This window comes from Phascolarctos cinereus, unplaced genomic scaffold (assembly GCF_003287225.1).
Source record: "Phascolarctos cinereus isolate Bilbo 61053 unplaced genomic scaffold, phaCin_HiC Scaffold_5;HRSCAF=322, whole genome shotgun sequence".
NCBI lineage: Eukaryota > Metazoa > Chordata > Mammalia > Diprotodontia > Phascolarctidae > Phascolarctos > Phascolarctos cinereus.
Window position 1 is genome coordinate 100,815,391 of NW_027555958.1, and position 23,355 is coordinate 100,838,745.

Here is a 23,355-nt window from a genome sequence, read left to right on the forward strand (position 1 = left end):
CCCTAACCCCCAAAAGTGCTTTGTAGTTTACAAAATGTTTTTCACGCTATAACCATCAAAGAGCTTAAAACCAGTAGGGATGATAAAGAATATATGCAAGTAAAACCAGACATGGTATGAAGGTCATAGGAGAGATATGTGAGATATTTATAATAATTCATAGGAGAAAGAGATTATATGTAAATGAGGAAATCCAGAAAGGTTTGATGAAAAAGAGTTCCAGAATCCCAGAATTCAAAATTTGGAAGGGAGCTCAACAGTTATATAGTATAACCAATATACTTATTGTATTATTAATATTCATTAATATTAATAATAATGAATTATAAAAGTAATAATTGCAAAATATTTTATATATGTGATCTCATTCCATCCTCACAACAACTCTGGGAGGCAAAGGCTGTTATTATTCCCATTTTAGAGATGAGGAAACTGAGGCCAAGAAGTGATAGAAATTCCCATTATAACACATATGACATTTGAAATTGTTTTTGAAAAATGACTAATCTTTTAAAACTCCTTTTGCTTGCATTTTAATTTCTCTACAATCTATCCAACATAAATTTCCTCACTATTTCTAAAATATCTCATTATTTCTCAAAATGAAACTCTCCACGTCATACAAATAGGTTATAGCCTGAACACTGCACCCACATGTCTTGGATATTGCTGCTCCAGGACCCTTATATACATTGCTCCCTGGTTCCCCTGACTCCACCCTGTTTCTCCACTTGGCCAACTGCTGCCTATTCCTTAGGGCTTTTACTTGACCATTCTGGCCCACAGTGATCTATCTCCACTTTCTGTGAACACACAGCAATTCTATCTGCCACAATTTGACAATTAATTATAGACTTCCTTGTGGCACTTTTGGTGTTTTTGTCCTTTATTGTTCATTTATGTTTAGCTCTGTATTTTTTATTATTTAACTGTTTATGACTGGGGAGTCAATATGGATAAATCTAAGACTCAGGCTAACCTGGGTTCAAATCTTGCTTTTGACACTTACTAGCTATGTGGCTGTGAGTAAGTCACAGCCTCCCTGAGCTTCAGTTTCCACATGTGTAAAAACACCTCTCCTCCTCCTCCTTTTTCTTTTTCTTCTTCTTCTTCTCCTCCTCTCCTTCTCCTTCCTCTCTTTCCTCTTCTTCCTCTCCTTCCTCTTTCTCCTCCTCCTCCTCCCTTCTCCTCCTCCTCCTCCTGCTCCTCTTTCTTCTTCTTTTGTAGATTAGAGGTGTAAGAGACCTCAGAAGTCATGCGGTTCAACCATTTCATTTTATGCTTGAGGAAAACTAAGGCCCAAAGTAACTTACCTAAGGGCACCTATATGCAATCAGCAAAGCCAGGATGTTTGCTCAGATTTTCTGCTCTTTCTACATTATCTCTCTCTTGTCTTGAATTATGCCTTATCTCCTGCAGTAGACTGCACAATTCTTCACAGCAGGGTTTGTGTTGTATATGTCTTTTAAGCCACGCTGAGTCTAGTACAGTGCTATGTACATGGTAAATGTGTTCAGTAAATATTGACACACTACTCGTTACTTTAGCTTGGTTTTGTTTGTTTGTTTAGTAATAGCAATGTCTTCTGTTGAGCCATCTCTTTTCTCTTACCTAGTTTCCCATAAAGATAACACTTATAGTCTTGGTCTAATTAACACTCTACTCTAAACAGCCAAATTAACCAGCGCAAATACTTGTACATGGATACATATTTACAGTGATAGCCTATGTATATATCTACAGTCAGATAGGAGACAGCACAATTATGATGGCTCAGTATTATCTGGATGTAGATATATCATCCCTTCCTCTGAAATAACCAAATTAGGCTACAATTAATTATTCTTTAAATGTGTGGTGTCATCTGAACTACTCTCTTTCATCGCCTTTCTACCCCTCTGTTTTCCTGCCCTTCTTTGAGATTCAGCTCAAATACCTCACCCTCCCATCTACAGGAAGCCTTTCCCAGTCCTGCAGCTGCTAGTGGCTTCCCTTCTGAGACTTTTAACTACCATCTATACTGTATATGTCTTTATGTATAGCACATAGGTGGAGTTAATAGTCTTTGAGTAAAGATTAGAATTCATATCCTGCCTCAGACACATATTAGCTGGGTGAACATGGACAAGCCACTTAACTTCTCTCAGACTCAGTTTCCCCATTTGTAAAATGGAAATAATAATAGTATCTGCCTCCAGGGTTGTTGTGAAGATCAAATGAAACAATGTATGTAAAGTGTTTTATAAACTTTTAAGTTCACAGGTAGCTATTGTTGTTGTTGTTGTCATTATTATTATTATTAAATGCACATAATTATTTACATGTCTCCCCCATTAGAATATAAATTTCTCAAGGGTAGGGACCATGTTTTTGCCTTTTTTTTTGAATCCCCAGACCTTAACACAGTGCCCGGAACCCAGTAAACAATTAATACATGTTTCTTGTTATCTTTAGCACAGTGTCTAGTATTGATGAATGATAGCAAGATGTTGAAGTAGATAGAGTGGCTGGGCTTGAAATAAAAAACACTTTAGTTCAAATCTGACTTCAGATACTTGACTAGCAGTATGACCCTTGGAAAGTAATTTAGACCTCTGTTTACCTCAGTTTCTTCTACTATAAAGTGAGGATAATCATGACATCCACCTCATAGTGTTGTGATGAACAAATGACATTATACTTGTAATGGGCTTAGCACAGTCCCTGGCACATAGCAGGCACTTAATAAAGGCTCGTTTTCTTCTTTTCTTCCTCATTGTCTGATTAACTTCTTCACTGCTTCAACAGTAATTACCTGTATTCCTGAATTATAAATTTCTTTTTTCCCCCCCTATTTTTTAGAGAATCCCTTGATAAGCTTTCTCAGAGAGGGCAGAATTTAAGTGAAGAAGGACACGGGGTTGGAAAAGAAGTACGTCTGGCTGCACAGCTCCTCACTGGTTATCAGAACTTACTCAAAATTACAAAGGAGAAATTAAGAACTTGCCAAGTAGCTCTGCAGGAACACCAGGCCCTGGAAGAAGCCCTTCAAGGCATGTGGTCCTGGGTGAAAGATGTGCAAGACAAGTTGGCTTCCGCAGAAAGCACTGTTGGCAGCAAAGCCATCTTAGAGAAACGACTCTTACAAATCCAGGTATACACCTCCTGACAAGTAGAGAAGATTGCGTGCACGTGGGGGTGCACACACACATGCGCGTGCGCACCACACACACACACACAAATGCACTCACACACAGCCAACTGGCCAATTGTCTGGGATCCTATTCTTTCTGTGTTTATTCTGAAGGAGAAGTCAACAAGCAAGCAATCATTTATTAAGCATTTACTCTATGCCCAGCACTATGCTAAATGCTGTGTCCTTTCCCTCAAAGAGCTCACATTTATAACGGACAACACAACATGCAAACAATGATGTACAAATAAGATATATGCAAGATAGACGTGAGTAGTATCAGAGGGAAGGAACTGCTATTCAGGGGAATGAAAGGAGAGAGAAGATATAGTCAGTTGCATTTTTAAAATGGAGTATGTTTAAGGATCTGGGATGCTTTATAAAACCAAATTTTCCAACTGCAATAGAGCTTCCTGCTTCCCACTCCCCACCCTCAACTGATTTCATTCTATACTTGCCTTTTATTTTTGAAAACAATTCTCAAATAATTGTTTAATAGTTTATCTTAATAGTTTTAGTTACACATATCCACTTAGCAGATCATTTTATTGTGAGAGGTTTTAGGAGTTCTACACTGCTGTTATAAAATCTTGGAGCCACTGAATTGTTCCCACGCTTGATGCATCACATAGTATCCTTTTTCTGCTGAACAAGCATGGACATTGAGGCAAGGGAATAATGAAATAAAGAACTTGAGTGTAACTGCAGAAACAGTGTGCTTGAACATTGTTGTGAGTTTATTTAAATCTGTTTCCTTTTTACAGGAGATACTTTTGATGAAAGGTGAAGGTGAAGTGAAATTGAATATGGCCATTGGGAAAGGAGAACAGGCCTTGAAAAGTAGCAACAAAGAAGGCCAGAAGGTGATTCAGACTCAGCTCCACACACTTACAGATGTGTGGGATAATGTCATGATCACTGCTGTCCGTGCTCAGAGGTACTTTTGTTTTTTCTTGCATTTCCTAAAGCAACATTCCTTGGTTCAGTAAGATGGAATTAACTGAGTATGACATGAATTAGAATCAACATGTTTTTGGAAGACTTCCTTAGAAGCAGCTGACTGACTCTGCTGTTTTCAGTGTGTGGCTCTCTCTTTGCACATTGCATAATATTACCGCACAAAATTGTCTGTTGAAAAGGAAACCTTGGAGCCAAACTGACATTAATTGGGGCCACTAAAATGGATTAAAAGAGGTAAAGAAAGTCACAGTGAGACAGGGTATTATAATATTTGGTTGAATCTCAGCTATGTTGTTTATATGTCTCAGACACCACATTCAATTAAGGCACATGCTCCCAACATAAACATGCCAGTGCAGTGGCTTAACATCCAATCCTGGATCCTAAAGCCAGAAAGCAATATTTTCAGAAAAGTTACCAAGTAGGCAAATGTCCAGGAGTGCCCCCACAAGGCAGGGACCATTTGGATGATATTTCTATTCATCTAGTTAAGGCAAGTAAGTGGCTGTATATATCAGAGCTACCTGTCAACTAAGGATGATCACCTGGGATTTAATTTATCAGGTATTCAGGGTGAAACTTGGTAGAATTTCAGTGAAAAATGAATGCTTTTTTTTTAATCATTGACATGTGGGTGGGATGTTCCATCACTCTACAGAGAAGCAATATTTTTATTGCACTGATGCAGAATTTAATCTTTTTAAACATTTATTTGTTTATTTTTAATTTATGGGATAAAACAAGCATTTCTATACATAGTATAATAAAAAATATTGCATGTGAAACTGCAAATCTATACTGTACAATTTGCTATCCTCTTAAATATATAATAAAATTATCATGTAAATGTCTTTTTTCTTCCCTCCCCCCACCCTAGAGATGGCTACCATTAGACACAAATATGTATATGTACGTACAATCATTCTATACATACTTCTATTTATAAGTTATTTCTCTGGATGCACATAGCAACTTCCTTCATAAGAACTTTGTGGTTAATTTGGGTATTTGTAATAGAATGGCATATTCACTCAAAGTTGTTCTTAAAACAATACTATTGTTATTGTATACAATGTTCTCTTGGTTCTGCTCATTTTGCTCTTCATTATTTGACAATAATAATAGTGTTACAGTACTTATCTTTGTGTTACCAGTAATTAGCACAGTGCCTGGCACATAGCACTTAATAAAAATGCTTATTGATTGATTTGATTTGATTTGATTTTAAGCTAACAATAAAACCAACCTGCACTCTACATGACTTTTTTATTTTAGCTCTTTGGAGTCTGTGATTACTCTGTGGAATGATTATATGGAGAGGAAGGTCCAGTTGGAGCAATGGATGGAATCAGTGGATCACAAAGTGGAACATCCCTTACAGCCCCAGATGGGACTGAAGGAGAAATTTTCCCTCCTGGATCACTTTCAGTCCATTGTTTCAGAGGCAGATGATCATGTTGGGGCCTTCCATCATGTAATTGAAAAATCCATAGAGCTCTATGAGAAGACCGAGGATGATTCACTTAATGAAGCTTCTCAGGAGGAACTGAGAACACAGTTTAATGATCTCAGCACTGTTGCAAAGGTATTTATTTAAAAGAAGAAACCAACCAAAGAAACCAAAGATAACTGCCAGCTTTGGCCTCCTTCCCTCCTTCCTTTTGTAACTGGAATCCTTGATGATTGAATGTTGTGGAAAATTAGCTGTTTTAAAACCATTAGTACATCCCTTGAGCAAAAGATTTTTATGATACTGAGTTCTTATCCATGTACTTCATTGTACTGTACTTCTAAACTTTGGAATGGCTCTGACTTTGGCTTGTTTTCTTTCTCTTCTTCCATTTCTTTATGTCAACTGTAGGGGAAACTAGGTAGAGCAGTGGATAAAGTGCTGAGCCTAACATCAGGGAGACTCATTTTTCTGAGTTCAAATCTAGGTTCTGATATTTACTAGGGCAACTAGGTGCACTGGGTTTGGAATCAGGAAGATTCATCTTCCTGAGTTCAAATTCATCCTCAAACACTTACTAGCTGTATGACCCTGGACAAGTTATTTAACCTTGTTTGCCTAAGTTTCTTCATCTGTAAAATGATCTGGAGAAGGAGATGGCAAACTGCTCTACTGTCTTTGCCAAGAAGACCACCGATGGGGTCATGAAGAGTTGAATGTGACTGAAATGACTGAACAACGGCAAGTGCTATGTTAATTCAATCAACTCTATAAACATTTGCTAAATGCCCACATGAACGATGGTATACTCAATGCTAGGAACAGAAAGATGAAAAGCAATATCATTCTTACCCTCCAAGAATTTACAGTCTACTTAGAGTTGTACCACATATACAAATAAATCATGGCAGAGCATGATAGGGATTAGAAATCCAGATAAAATATTATTGACACAATGACTGGCACAAATAATCAAGTGCTTAAAAATGCTGTATCAATCTATCTTGGTATAATTGAGAAAGGAGGGACTACTTTAAGCTGAGGAAATCAGGGAAAGCTTCAGGGAGGAGTTGGCATTTGCAGTAAGGTTTACCTACGTAATTTCTGGAGTCCTTTCCAGCTATGAGATTTTCTAGGATTCTGTGAGTTGCGCTAATGTGAGAAGCAGCTAGATGGTGCTGTCAATAGAGTACTGGCCTTGGAGTCAGGAAGAACAGAGTTTAAATCTGACTTCAAACACTTACCTAGGCAAATCATTTAACTTCTGCCTACCTTGGTTTCTTGCCTGTAAAATGGGGATAATAATGCATGTATGAAATAAGTTAATATTTATAAAGTGCTTTGCAAACCTTAAAGGGCTATATAAATTTATTTTCATTATCATCACCATTATTAACATTAATAATAATAATACATAATAAATAATAATACCACCCAGATCTCTTTAATCATCCTAGGATGACATTCTTTTATTAGTGCTCTTACTAATATTGATAAGTGATCAGTAGACCCACCACAGAAGTCCTTCTTCCCTCTCCTCCCTCCCTTCTTTCTTTCTTTCCTTCTTCCTTACTGACCTCCTCCTTCTTCTTTTTGCCATGATATTCAGTTAGTCAACAAGATTTATTAAGTGTATCCTATGTACCAAGAACTGTTCAGGGGAACAAAGAAAGCCAAAACCAGTCCTTGTTCTCCAGAAGCTCATAAAAGCCCAAGAAATACACAAAAATATAAAATGTCCCTCAACCCCCAAAGCTTTTTGTTCAGGAGACCAGCCTGAAAGCACCTGTTCAGTGACAGTGGCAATTTGGTATAAAAGGAGGCAGGTGTTAGGAATCACACAGTTTTTAGAACATTTGTAAACAATTACTGATCCTCTAAATGTTTCCAGTGCACTTAAACCAGCACTTGTACAGAGTGGGTGCTACATAAATGTTCATTCTGTTCTTTTCTTGCCCTCCAGTGGCTCAGGATGGAATGAGAAATTGAACTTGTTCTGCAACAATTAAATTAAATTCAAAAAGTTTCTATTAAGCACCCTACTATGCACTAGGTATTGGAGATACAAATAAAAAAAATAAATATACCCCAAAGAACTTGCATTCTATTGTCTAACTACTTAGAGAAAGAGAAATTATTTTTTAAAGGAAGAAATTGTTCTAGGTCCAGAAGTCTGGTTTCAGAGCCTGGAGAGGTAATAATTCTCTTCTGTCTCTTCCTCACCATGTAGTACCAAATGTATTCTAAATGGCTGGATATATGTCAAGCTTCTTAAAACAAGAGAGAAACCAAAAAGACAATCCATAGTAAAAACTTACATATCAGGTGCCAAATTTATTGAAGACCACTTGGATTCACAAACAAATGGGTCATAAAATACGAGCTTGGTTTGCTCAGTGCTTTCCTGTAACTGGAGTTATTTTTACCCATTTTATGGGGTTCCCCAAACCCTAAACCATCTCATGACCCTGGTACAACACGTAGGTCCAGTTTGTAGATGACTCCAGGGCAATGTCATAACTCTTCCCTTAAATAGAGTAAAAGTCCCATCTTTAATGTGTATTGGTGATGACACATCAGTTTTCCCACTTCTTAATCTTCCATAAGACTTGACTTTCCAATTCTTTAATTCATGTGGCAACAAGTTTTATCTGTTCTTTATATTCCCAGATCTGTACTCTCAATCTTAAGTTATAATCATTGGTTAAGGGAGTAAAGAACAGAATGAAAGGGAAGGGGTCATCCCATGACCCTGGAATTTGTATGGCTTTCTGATACGTAGATTCTGAGAGTGGAGAGGCACACTTTCTGCATAGATAGTCATTAAATCACTTTTGATTGATTGATTATCTATGCAGCTGTAGCTCCATGGGGGTTTGGCTAACAGAGATAGTGACTGAGATATACAAGTTTAGCAAATTACAACAACAAAGATGTCATGAAGTTTGTCCATATCCTAAATTTATGACAACTATTAACCATCATAAGTCAGTCTCCAGCATTTAAAGAATGATATATAGGTGCAATAAACAGGTTTATTTAGGGCATTTCATTAGCACTTCACATATCTGGGTGTCTTGCATCTATAATATCAATTGACAAATATAGTAGGACTGGAAAGTGCTTCCAGTGTAAATGTGAACATACTTTACTGTTCTTCTTCAGTCATTTCAGTTGTGTCTGACTCTTCATGCCCCCATTTGTGGTTTTCTTTGCAAAGATAGTGGAGTGGTTTGCCATTTTCTTCTCCAGTTCATTTTACAGATGAAGGAACTGAGGCAAACAAGGTTAAGTGACTTTCTTATGGTCACACAGCTAGTACGTGTCTGAGGTTAGATTTGAACTCATGAAGCTGAGTTTTCCTGATTTCAGGCCTGGTGCTGTATCTATTGTCCACCTAGCTGATCTGTATGTGACATACACACACTCTCAAAGAAAAGGCAAAATGATATTTTTCTGGGGATAGTAGCAACTGGACGGCTTCAGGAAAGGCTTCGTGAGGATATTTACACTGAAACTGATGATCCTGGAAATAAGCAAGGCATCCTTAAAGATGTGAAAAAGGAGAGCATCCCAGGCATGACTAGGTGGGGACCTATGCAAAGATACACAGGAAGTTGGAATATCATCTGTGGGGGAGAGAGCAAGCAAGTTTGACTGGGACATAAAGTATATGGGGAGAGTTACTTGAAATCAGTCTAGAATAGTTTGGAGCTAGATTGTTAAAAGTTTAAATGACAAAAAGAAGAGTTTTTATTTTATCCTAGTGGCAATAAAGTTTCTTCAATAGGGGCCTGGAATGATTACACCTGTGCCATGACAGTGGAAGTTTGGTGTAAAAGAAGGCAGAAGGTGTTAGGAATCATGCAGTTTTTAGAACACTTATAAACAATTATGGATACTCTGAATGTTAGCTCCTTGTCCGATGTGCTTAACGCAGTGCCTGGCACATAGTAAATGTTACATAAATGCTTCTTCCCTCCTCTCCTTCCCTTCCAATGGACAATGAGTTCATATACCTTTGGGAAATGGAATAATATTTAAAAAATGCCTATTATAAACAAAACCAGGAGATATAATAAGGTTGCATTTACATAGAAAGATGGCTCACCATTTCTCTTGGTCAGACAAAGGAGTTTGGCAGAGTTGTTTTGATTACATATCAAAAGAAAACAAGGAATTCATATAACCACTCCCCTATTTCAGACCCTAATCACTTCTTAGCTGAACTATTATAATATTCTCTGAATTGTTTTCCCAGATTCTAATCATAACCCTTTCTAAGAAAGCCTATAAAGAGTTGTCAAAATAATCTTTCTAAGAAAAGATCTGACTGTGTCACTTCCCTTGCCCCCTAAATCTTCGGGGTACCTCTTGCCTTTGAGATAAGATACAAATTCCTCAGCCTGGCATTTAAGGCCATCTGTGTTTTGGCTTCAACCTAATTCCATTCCATAGTCTAAGTACATCTATGATTTAATTGGTATAGAGAACTCCTGATACGGAAACTCCCTCCCTGATGTAGATAGGCAGCCTATCAGTAACTTATAGTCTTACTGAGTTCCCAAGGCTCTGACCCATTAATTGACTTGCCCATACTCACATAGCTTATATATGTATATTGGAGCTAGGACTTTCACTCATGGCTTCCTGACTCCAAGGCCAATGGTATTTCCACTAAATTTTCAGCTATATATTTTTCTCTTCATTATATTAGTGAACTTCTATTAAATATGTGTATTTTGTTGATCTTATTATTACTTGTTAGAAAATGTTATCCAGCACTTGGTACATCGGAGCTGAATATAGAGAAAGAAAGATATGATCTCTTCCTCAGATCTCTCCATTTACATCCTTTATCTTGAGATATTTGAGATACTTGCAAAAAAATTTCTTAGAAGGTCAAACTGATAGTTTATTGGGATATATTACAAAATATACATGAAGCCTAATCTATTTGTCTAGTTCTTTAATCCCGACAATTTTTGTTCTGAGCAGCTTTCTCTTTCATTGCCAGGAGAAAATGAGGAAAGTAGAAGAAATTGTAAAGGACCATCTGATGTACATGGATGCAGTTCACGAATTTACAGATTGGCTCCATTCAGCAAAGGAAGAACTTCACCGCTGGTCAGATGCATCAGGAGATTCATCTGCCACCCAGAAAAAATTATCCAAAATTAAGGTCTGTATTCCCTGAACAAAATATGCTTAAGATGCAGAGTACATTTTAAAAGCAAGTTTTACAAGATACATTTCCATTTTTTTTAAATCACATTGCACTTACCCAGTTTAAAGCATACTTTTCCCTGTATCAGATTACTAATGAGTATGCTGGAGAAAAAGGGAATTAAAAAGACATTACACATGTGAACAAAACACAACATGGTTCCTTTATATTCCCATATGCAACAGTGTTTGTTGGAAAACTATAGTGTGAAAGGCTGGGAAAATAAATCCACTTGGGTTGGCTGAGAAATCCAGATACTGTTTCCTAGCACAGTGAAAGGAAACTCTTTGTTAGGTAATCTAATAAGCACAGGTGAATAGTAACCTGGTAATGTCACTGTAGATGTCTGGTTTTGCTACTGTAGCCAATAGTGAGCTACCATATAAAGGACAGTCCCTTGCAGGGGCATCAGTGTTTTCCTCTAACTTTGACACACACACACACACACACACACACACACACACACACACACGTCATTTGATAGAATTTGCCATAGGTCTCACATTGTGAAGGACTTCCTTTTGACCTATTGAAAAAAGGATACAGATATAGTGTAGTAAAAAGGGTGTTGATAAAGACCAACTTTTTTTTTCCTTGAAAATTGAAGTAATGGATTTTTACAAGAAAGACTAGACCAAGATGGATTCATCAATGATTTGGTCACATGATTTATCATAAGAACATGAATGAGGCAAGGAAGTAAAGTGGTTTAGTTGAAAATCAGGCAGCATCAGATTTTGGATGTAAATGACTATGCCTTATAACCCAAAACATAGAAGCATTGAAAGTTTCCTGAATGGTAACTGTAACCATTGCACCCAAGGTTGCATTCCTTTAAACTCTGCTCATGTCTTAATTGTTAAATATAAATTTTCAGTATTTTTGAAAAAGATTGCCTGAAATTGTTCCCAAATACCTTAACTACCAACTTAACACAATAACATGCATGGAAAGATTTTGGGTTGCAAGTTGTGAAAAGAATGAAGGAAAGAAATATACAAACATTATTTAAACCAAGTAATTCAAATCAGGCCTGACCTAGTCACTTGAGATGTTCTTTGTTGGGATAAGACCTCAATGAAGAAGACAAGAATCCTTCATCCCCTCAGCCCCAATCTACCATCTAAGTCAACCACAGGACTCATAGTTCTTCAGTTAAGTATGGAAAACTGTAAAGTAAAATATAAATCTATTTCAAATTATTTAAAAATCTATTTCAAATCCCCATTTTCAAAATAGATTTCAGATCTGTTTATCATATATAGTAAATTATATATATATATATATATATATATATATAAAATTTTAAAACTATAAATTATACTGAAATGAAGGAGCAGGATCCCTTTCAACCTCTTTATTTCTTTGGTCCCAGTCAAGCATTCCAAGTGCAACTTGATTAGAAGTGGAGAAAAGGGCAATTGTGGAAGAGATACAAAAAACTGGATTGCAGTGCTTTGATGCAGGACATAACTGGGAGAACATAGAGCACTGTGGGAAATTTGTTTGGAAGCAGATTTTGAAAGCTGACAACCTATGATCTCCAATTGTGAAAAATTACTTATGAATGAAAATTGATTATAAAAATTGAAATGCAAAAATGTGAAGCCACTCATTTATATGAACATCTCAAGTCTGTTCACCAAATTATTTTCTTAGATGCTGCAATAAAAGGAGGGGCAGGGTAGCTTCTCAATAAAAGTATTATAGGGAAAGGTCAGGACTTGATATATGTTAGAAACTGGCTGGGAAATCTGTGTGTACCAATAGAACCTAGTATGTATGGTATAATGGACAGAGCATTTACCTTGGAGTCAGAAAGTACAGGTTTCAAGTGCTGACTCAGAAATTCGTGAGCTATAAGCCTCATTTCTCTCACCTGTGAAATAAAAGAATTTGATTCTGTGATCCCTAAGGTCACCTTTAACTCCAAACCTAGGATCCTATAACTCATGATGTAATAGGTTCCTATTGTGTATTATAAAAGGGCATAATTAATTCAGTTTATTTGACATGGTCGGTTTTATGTAGCAGTAATGTATGTGGCATATAATTTATTGCTAGCATGTATACCACCTTTAGACCCCTGGTTTTGGTGACATGCAGTTGTTTGTTTTTTCTGTTAATCTATAACTTTCACACTAATCCTGATCTTATTCTCATTTGGATACAGAAGCAGTTTGAATGAATGAATGACCAAAAATAAAAACCAAATAGAAAACAAAAAAAAAACAAAAAACACAATTTATTAAGGTCTCACTGCCAGACACAATGCTAAGCACTGGGTTGTACATTTTTTAAAAAGCACAAAAGTCCCATCCCTCAAAGAACTTCCAGTCTAATGAGGGGAGATAACACATAGTAGAGGAGGGAGTAGTAGCCAAGGAAGTTTGTTTTGGTTTGGGAAGTTGCAGAGATGATGAGTGAATTCATAGTTCAGTTGACAGACATATGCTTTCTAGGAATGGTAGTAGTGGTTTGATTGTCATTCTCAGACTTGGAGGGAAGAGATGGAAGGTAAGATAGCATTTTGGGTCTCGTTCATATGGAGAACTTTCCTATGAACTGGGTGCAGGCATGGGGAATTTGTGGCCTCAAGGCCACATGTGGACTTCTAGGTCCTTGGATGCAGCCTTTTGGCTGAGTCCAAGTTTTACAGAACAAATCATTTTATTAAGGGGAGTGTTCTGTGAAATTTGGATTTGGTCAAAGGGCAGCACTTGAAGACCCAGAGGGCCGTATGTGGCCTTGAGGCCTCAGGTTCCCCACCCCTAATTTAAAGGAACCCAGAACTCCAGGTCAGGAGATAGAGCTCAAAACATTTTTGATACAGTATCTCATTTAATTTTTGCAACAGCTCATTGCTTTTATTATCATCCTCATTTTATAGATGAGGTTGCCCGGGGTCATATCACTACTAATTGTTTAAGGCAAGATTTGAATCCAAAGCTTCCTGACTCTGAATTAAACAGTCTATTGATTCTACCCTGCTGCCATCTTGAGAATCATTTTAAGGACAAAAATTCAAACAAATTTAGCTGACAGTAATACTAACTAAGGCTTTTCAAAAACATCATCTATTTCCTCTTGATCAACATTTTTTTGTTTCATCCATATTATACCTCCTAAAATAACATTTGGGACTCTAGTTTTCTTGGTGGAGATTGACAGAAGCATGTGAATATATAGATCATCCCCCTTTTAATTTATTCTGTCCCTTTCCATCTCTGTGGAGTTGTCTGTTATATGGATTAGGAAATCATGAATAAAAATGAAAGGATCAAAACAGGATCCAGTATTTTTTTTTAATATTTCTTTTGGTCTAAGCAATGGGGTTAAGCTACTTGCCCAGGGTCACACAGCTAGTAAGTGTCAAGTGTCTGAGGCCAGATTTGAACTCAGGTCCTCCTGATTCCAGGCTGGTGCTCTATCTACCATACCACCTAGCTGCCCCTGGATCCAGTGTTTAAAGTAACTCCTTAGGACGTCAACATCAAGCATAATCACTAACCCGGGAGTTAGAACATCGTTCTGGCCCTGATCACAAACATTACCTAGTCCTCTTTAAGCCTCACCCCTTTCCATTTTAAAAAGGGAGAGGGGTAGACTAGTTGACCCAATTAGTTGACTAGTTGATTCTACAGTTTTAGACGGCCAATACTTTTATAAAAAGACAAGCAGTAATAAACCAGACCAATTAATGACGTTGAACTTTTAAACATTTCTTTTGATTTTTTAACTTTGTGGTTCTCAAAAAATAGTTCACTTAGAAAGGAAGTGATTTGAATGGAAAAGTTTGCTTTAAAAATTTGCTTATTTCTTTTATTGCCTGCACTACATAGGACTAATTTTTGCTTATGATTTGTCATGATAGTATATGACTTTGCTTTCCTGTAATATCATGAAATACAATATGAGTTGCTGTCTTGTGAAATGAGATGAGACTGCAGCTCAAACCATGTGCATAACACTGGTTCTCTGCCACTCCTGTTTATATGCCCTTCGACCTAGAGGGAAAAAAAAGTGGTGAAGCTTTATTTACAGAGACAAAATGCCACAAGGAAAGTATTTTAATCACAATCAAAACATGTTTGGATACTTTAACAATGCTGTGTTTTCAGGGTCCCTGCTTAGTCTATTTCAGGATATCAAAGCTTCCTGAGGTTAAAGTTTCTCCTCAAATGTTGACAGTCTCCGCCCACTATAATTTAAGGGGGGGCAGGGTATGTGGGGTGGGTGGGTGGATAAAATGCTTCCCATTCCCTGTGATACACTTGCTAGAAGTTCCTAGCAGGATGGGGGTCCTTCCATGTACCAATTTAGAAATGTTCTGCCAAAGTGAATCAGAGCCTTCTTGGTTACCATGGCAATATTCCATTACAGGAGTTGATAGATTCCAGACAGATTGGTGCAAGCCGCCTAAACAGAGTGGAGTTGCTGGCTCCTGCAGTGAAACAGAGCACAGCTGCCAGTGGGTGTGAACTTATGGACACAGAGATGCAGGCCCTTCGCTCTGACTGGAAGCAGTGGGAAGACAGCGTCTTCCAAACACAGGACTGCTTGGAGAATCTCATTAGCCAAATGGCCCTATCGGAGCAGGAGTTCACAGCCCAAGTGGCCCAGCTGGAGCAGGCCCTGGAGCATTTCACTACCCTTTTGGAAACCTGGTCTCAGAAAATAGCTCTCTTGGAAGGGAAGAATACAGACCAAGAAATAGTGGATTGCTGGCACCAAGAAAAAGTAGGTTTCTCCATATGGTAGTTATGTTACAAATGGGTTAAGTTCTCCTAGGCTACAAATAATATTTGCTGGTGGAGAAATTAAAATATCAGACTTTGTGGGAAGGAAATATTTGGGCGCCAAGCCAAATCCGTTGTATGTCTTGTCCCAAAAGTCTTGGTGCAGTTTAAAGTCTTGAAACTTAAACACTTTGAGTTTTAAACTGTTGAAACTCAAAAATGCACTAATATTTTGGGGACATTCATATAATCTCATAAAACAAACTTTGTTTCCAAAGAAGTTATTTTTAGAGCCATCATATGTCATACGGAAAGTTTATTGGCAATAAAAACAAGTTACTTTTTCCCCTGTGGTAGGAGGTTGTAATACGTTTCATCATTTAGACGCTAAAAAAAAAAATGGCCTCTCTGAAGGGGCATAAATAGATTACTGGTCATAAGTGCCTGTGTGTGTGTGTATGCATGTGTGTATGTATGTGTGTGTGTGTTTTACTGGCTACTTAATTTAGAGTGATAGAGTACTGAATTACAACACAGAGTGGACAATTGGATTCTTTTAGAGAGAATGCAGAGTGATTGCCCTGCTAAGTTTCCTGTCTGTGGTTTTTGACAGCTGTAATTGAATTATTGTGTTAATAGAACTCCTATTTCATTCCCATTCTTTCTCTCCCTGCCTGTTTGTGGGAGTGTGTGTGTGTGTTGTGTATTTGTGTGCGTGTGTGTGCACATGTGCACGTCTGTGTCTGTGTGTCTGTCTGTCTCCTATTTTGCTTTACTGGCCATTTCTTTGGGTTGAAAGACAGAAAACAGTAAAAGGGATAATGGATTTTTTTAAATGAACTTTTACCGTCGTTTCCTTTCTCCATTTTGTTTTACTACTTTACTAAGTAGACTGTGAAATTCAAATGTGCAGTTTTGTGTACTTATGAATCATAGCTATCCTTATAAGGAAGCCTAAGGAAACTTCTGTGTTTCCATTTCTGTTAGATCTACTTCAGATATTGTCAGAGAGGAAAGGCGTATTTTAGTTTTATTTTTGGTGGAAAAGATTTGATCATAAAGAATTTATAAATACAGATTATTATTATTGTTAAAAGTACATCTCCTCCTCCTTCTCCTCTTCCTTCTCCAGCTGAGGATTAATTCATCTAGAACATTTTACTGTCTGGCCACTAAATGAGACTTCCTAACTAACTGCTTATGATTCCTTTTTTTTTTCTTTAAGTGGCTCTTGGATTTCTTCTTTCTTTTAGACTCTTTTTGTCATTCAGATTTTAAGGGCCTTAATAAAGATTATCAATCAGTTCAAAGAAAGAGGACTAAGGAAATTGTAACACCATAAATAGTCAATGTTAATATTATACTTAACATGGAAAAATCACTTGTTTTAATATCTGCTTTGTGTTACATTGGATCAGGTTTATTAAGTTAATTAACTAGCATCATTCTTTTAGAAGATAAAAAAAATCTATCTAACCTTAGAATAAAAATTTTAAAAGGATTGGCTCATACTTAAATTGACATTACTCTTTCAGAATTAATTGCTTTTATACAACTACTATTGGTAAAAGTAGTATAGCATAGATATGCTTCATGGACAGTACAAAGACTGACCTTTAAGGATACAAAAGAACACAGAGAGAACTAGTCTTTAATCTGTTCTGTGCTTTCACATAAAGACATTTCAAGCTGAAATAACTGAGTCTGAATTATTTTTTAAAGAAAGTTGGTACGCAAAAAGACAATATGAAAACAAAATTTTAAGTTATAAGTGTTCACTTTAATTACATTTTAAAAGAACCATTAAGTATCTTTATGTTGAGAAGTCGTACTTAAAAATGGAATAACCAAACATTTTCTCCCTGTGGTCCATGTTTAATTTTGATTACATGCTTGATAAAATAGTCTTTGTTGATACTTTAAGCCTTAGACTAAAACATAATTGTGAATTCCCATTTATATAAGGTTTATTCTCATGTTCATTTTATATGCCATCTGTCCTTCATTAGTTGAAAGACACAATCACCATGTTTCCACTTCAGCTCAATATACTTCATTTCTGCTTAGGAAAATAATTTACTTTTTTGTCATCCTTAGTTTCCTTCTCAGTGAGTCAGTATTTGAATGTTGGCATGGATTATCAGTCTTTAATCCTGCTACAAAGTAAACTTTTTTGCTTTGATGCATCAATGTGTCCATGATTTCACATGGTGTTCACTGGTGGCATTGATGCATGGATGCAATATGTTTTTATTCTTAGAGTTTTATTTAATTTATTCGTACATTTCAGTAACTGCTGATTTTCATTTAAAAATAAACATTTTATGCTTAAAATATTGTATAGTGTATTGTCTCCCAGTGTTACTCCTAGTGTTATTGATGAAAGTATTGTATTGGAGAATGGACACATTTTGAACTACCATAAATTTTTAATGAATCTCAGAAAGATTTGATTTCTTATGCACTTGTGTAGAAATGACTTGGGAATTATGACTAACCATAATACTAATCCCAGAATTTTGCAAGCTTTTCCATTCCTCAGGATAAAGATGCTAATGTTCCTGTCCCCCTTATTATACAATGGTTGTATATACATACATATATATATATATATATATATATATATATATATATAGAGAGAGAGAGAGAGAGAGAGAGAGAGAGAGAGAGAGAGACATATAGACATACACATACATACGTATATCTGCTTCTGTGTGTGTACATATACACATATAATATCTTTACATATGTGTATATATCTATGTATGTATAACAGACTCTCCTAAAACTTGGCCATTGTATTTCAAAAGGCATATTTGCATTACTGATGACTTTTAACAACCACTGAATGCTCCTGTTAACATTTTAATAAAGTGAATATAATTTGGTAATGCCATAAATAAACCCTTACTATAGAAATGAATCTTAGGATTAATCTGGCCTGATATTTGTAAAATGAAAACTTTATTAAAATGCTTTATATTTTGTCAATAGCTTAATATGGAGCCTTAAGGTTTAAAGAACTCTTTGCCACAAGCTTGTAAAGTAGGTAGTTCATATATTATTACACCCTATTTTGTAGATTCATTTATCAATGAACAAACATGTCTTAAGTACCTCCTATGTGTCAAGCACTATAGCAGGCTGGGGGTGGGGCAGAAGCCCCATAGAGAGATAGATAGATAGATAGATAGATAGATAGATAGATAGATAGATAGATAGATAGATAGATATGCAGAATAAATACAAGGTAGTTTGGAAAGGAGAGCAATTAGCACCTGTTGAACAGGGGGATCAGGAAAGGCATCATGGAGAAGGTAGTGTTTAATCTGCCTCTTGAAGAAATTGAGGGATTCTAAGAAGTGGAAGTGAATTTTAGATCAGAGAAGGTAAATGATTGCCCAAAAGTATCATCATTAGTACGTGTCAGGGTCAGTATTTCAATCCAGTTAAACTAACTCTAGATCCTATGTTCTTAGCATGAAACCATACTTTTGCCTGCCATTGGTATCACCAGTCAATAAGTAACTGCATTCCAGATTTTTGTGTAATTTTAGTTGTAACTTATGCCATATTTTGCTTATGATCTCCCCTTTAAGTAAAGTTCCTGTGCCATTTACTGCACTGAATTATTCTCCAGATATGAGTGATTTGAGAATGTGAAATAAATGTTTTGATTTATTTTCCTGAAAAAATTAGAGCATTTCTTCCTATGTAGATTGTCAGGATCTTAATCAGGTTATGTAAGAGGAATGCAGTTTAAAATTAGCCATTTTCTGAACCCAAACCAGACCTTGAAAAATTAAGTATAAGAAAGAAAGAAATATTCCATATGTACAATGCCTTTAATGTCTACTTTCATCTATAATTCTTATGAATAAAAGGACTTTGAGCTTATAAAGCAATGTCAAATAATGTATGACTTTTAGATTATATAATTAATTTACCTAATTTCCCACATAAAAGATACTTCAATCAATCCATCAATAAGGATTTATTAATATAATAAAACCACACTTGAAATCATCCTATCATATACTTTAGAATATATTGTCTGCTTCTCTTTAAGCTCAATTGTTCTGAATTAATGATGTTTCATTCCAGCAAAAAGCTGCCTTTTGCCACATAGTGCAGTGGAGTTTTGGGTTTGGAGTCATGACCTAGATTTGAATCCCAGTCCTGGTACTTACAACCTGTGTGACCTCAGCCAAATCCCTTGATTTCTCTGGTCCTAACATTCCTCATTACCAAAATGATGGTGTTAGATGCAATAAATTTATATTCTATACATATAATAATATATATTCTAGCAATAAATCTACATATCATGAATGAAGGAAATGGTAAGCTCATAAACTATATATTTGTGGTGAAACTTCTTAGATATTTTATGCTGAACTAAAAAGCTATTTATTCAATAAATGGCTTTGTCAAATATTAGTTTACTGTTAAAAATTGCCTCTCCTGAGTTCTGAGATGCTACCCAAAGATATGTCAACAACAGAGAACAATAATACAATAATTAGGTACAGCCAAATTAAAAATAATCAAAAAATCTCTTTTGCTTTATAATTTTTTCAAAATGTTGTACAGTTATCCCTTTCATATTGCAGGGGTTAGGGGCATGGCACCCCCCACAATCTGGAAAATCCTTGTAAATTTTTTGGCCCCCCCTTAGGACCAGAGAAGGCTGACTTTTTTTTTTATGGGGTGTTTATAGTACCTTATTTTAAAATTTGGGTTAAGCATTTGGTCATAGGTTCTGTGTTGTCTGTTGGCTTTGTATGTTGTCTGTAGTTTCTAGAAAACTCCCAAAAAATTCCCATTTAGTTTTTTATGCCAACCTGTGATATATTGAAACTGTGATGAGAAGTCATGATTTGGAAGGGATAACTGTACATTATAGGTGCATTAAATTGATCCTACTAATGAGAAAAGGAGAAAAAATAAGACAACAATTTAAAAACTATAGCTCATTGCCCTCAAAACAGAGGTTTATGTTTTTATTGGTATACATAAGAGAAACATTTTGCAATAGCTAGAGAGCAAGCCTTGAGCCAAGAACCCCTGCGTCTGAGTCTTAATATATAATACATACTGGCAGTGTGACTGTATAAGTGACTTAACTTCCCAATGCAATTATCACCCTCTCTAAGACAATGAGTTGTAGGGAAAATGTTGGCCAGTATTGGGAGAGGGAGCTTCCTCATCTGGAAATTTTCTACATTAGTGAAATCACAGATGTGTGCCGCCCTTTTGGTATACAGACTATAAAAATCTATCATCTGAGATCATTAGTAGTCCAGCTTGTGTATAGGAAATTTTTAAATACAAATATAAAAGTAGAACATATGAGTTGTCAAATCATTGCTTTTCTTTTTTGTTATGTTTATTATTTTGTTGTTGTTTACTTGTTTCTTTTATATTTGAGAGATGTGGTTCTTTCAATTTAAATAGTTCCTTTATTTTTTAGTGTAACAAGCCTTCTAGTATAACACAGTTTTATTCTGTGGATTTAGCACACCTAGAGTATTAAGCACTTTTTGTCCTTCTTCCTCTTTCTCACTGAATCTTATTACTCATAGTGATCATAGTAGAGTACAGCTAGGGCATATAAGAGAAGAAAGTATGATGTTATTGCTACTTATCAGCATGGGTAATGGTCAAGGAGAGTGTTGGATTATTGATTTTGATTAATCATTAGTTTTCAATTACTCCCATTATGTTTTCTCCCTCCTCTTTTCCCCTATTAATACAGAGAGAGAACTGAAAATGGAAATTATTTTTAAAATGGAAATAATACCACTAAAATGATTGTTACTGTTTTATTACCCAATAGGAAATATTGGATGCACTGGGGAAAGCAGAACCCTTGACTGATGAGCTCAAATCTCAGTTAAATGATCTGTGTAGATTTTCTAGAGACCTTAGCACTTACAGCGGAAAGGTTTCTGGTTTAATTAAAGAATACAACAGGTAAGCATATTTATATATGTATAAACATATATTTGACCAGGCTAGATCAATTATTCATATTAATATCTCCTTCTCTGAACTGTTCTTTCCAGATTTGCCTGTTAATTATTGTCTAATGGGTTTATTATGTTCTTATTTTCTAGTGATAATGATTGATATTTCTTTTTTTTCTACAGGTCCTAGCAAAAAGGAAAGTAGGAATAGGCAGGGAAGGTTGACTTTTATGTTTCTATGATGTTTCCCAGTAATTCATCAATATAGATATTAATTTTGTATTCATAAATTTAATATAAAATGGATATGAACTATTTAAGGAGGCAGGATGATATAATGGAAAGAACTCTGACTAGAATTCAGGAGAGCTGGTTTTGTCTAATTCAGCTTTGTCATTGATTCGATGTATGAGCTTAGATAAGTCACCTTATTTCTTTGAGTTTCAATTTCTTCATTGGTAAAATGAGACTATGATCTGTAAGTTTTCTTCTGTCTTTGATGGATCCATCTCAATGGTTCTGTGATTTTTTCTTAAAGTCCCTTCTAGTTTTAATCTCTTGCTGATTCAATTTAAGGCAAATAATTTGAGGTGGGGGTGGTGATCAATTCTCGAAATGTATATTTCCCAAGCGTAATTTTAAACCTTCTTTATTTTCCCCTTTCATTTTGCTCTCTGCTTTGCTTAGTCTTTGTTTGCAAGTATCTAAGGACTGTCAGAATAAAGAGCAGATTTTACAGCAACGGTTCCAAAAAGCTTTCAGGGATTTCCAACAATGGCTAGTCAATGCCAAAATCACTACAGCCAAATGTTTTGAAGTTCCTCAAAATATTACTGAAGTATCAACAAGTCTGCAGAAAATACAGGTAACTTACTATTCGGCTCTGCTAAATGCATAAATCCATATCTAGTATTTGTTATAAATTACATATTACCCGCTTCTGGAAGACAGGAATCTTAGAAACAAATCCTGACTTTAAAAAAGAAAAGAAACCAGTCCTGATTGAAAGGCCTAAGTGAATTTAAAGAGAAGCTACTCTACATGTATAAATGTATGCATTTTTGTCTGAGTTGGGAAGGAAGGGAGCATTATGTGTGGACTTTCATTAAAGCAGTACCTTCACAAACATTTTACTTAGGTAGCATCTTTCATTTAAACAATTGTAGGGATCCTGCTAAGATAGTATGTAGTGCATAGAGTCCTGGACTTGGAGTAGGGAAAACCTGAGTTCCAATCTTGCCTTGGTCCCTTTAAGCTATGTGACCCTAGACAAAGTCACCTAACCACTCTGTGTTTCCTTATCAGTAAAATGGAGATAATAAGAGCACCTCATGTGCACTACTTTGCAAACCACAGAGTGCTATATCAATGCTAACTTTTTTATGGGTATCAGCCTGAGAGTATGATCATAGAAGGGAGAGAAAAGGAATACCAATATCATCATCTTCATCATCATCATCATCATCATCATCATCATCATCAATATTATAGCATCTACTGTGTGCCTGACACTGTGCTAAGCTCTTTACAATGATTATTTCATTTGATTCTCACAAAACCCTAGGAGGTAGGTCTTATTATTATCTCATTTTACATATGGAAAATTGAGGCAAAAAGGTACTTAACCTTTTTAACCCTTTTTTAACTTGCCTAGAGTCACATATCTGGTAATTGTCTGAGACTGGATTTGGACTCAGGTCTTTCTGAGTCCAGGGCTTGAACTCTATCGACTGCACCACCTAGCTTTTTTTAAGCACCTGCCTACCCACAGTACCAGGTACTGTGTTAAGCATTTTTACAAACTGTGTCTCATTTGATCCTCACAACAATCGTGTGAG

General features: G+C 36.0%; 1 protein-coding gene across 1 annotated transcript in view; it reads left to right on the plus strand.

Moving 5' to 3' along the window:
* Positions 1–23,355, plus strand: part of SYNE1 (spectrin repeat containing nuclear envelope protein 1) — a 560,807-nt gene that overhangs the window by 275,504 nt on the left and 261,948 nt on the right. The window contains 7 exon segments of the mRNA XM_078155071.1: positions 2,842–3,133; positions 3,937–4,109; positions 5,408–5,717; positions 10,600–10,764; positions 15,193–15,549; positions 21,388–21,524; positions 22,205–22,382. Of these exon segments, the coding sequence (XP_078011197.1) occupies positions 2,842–3,133; positions 3,937–4,109; positions 5,408–5,717; positions 10,600–10,764; positions 15,193–15,549; positions 21,388–21,524; positions 22,205–22,382 (1,612 nt within the window).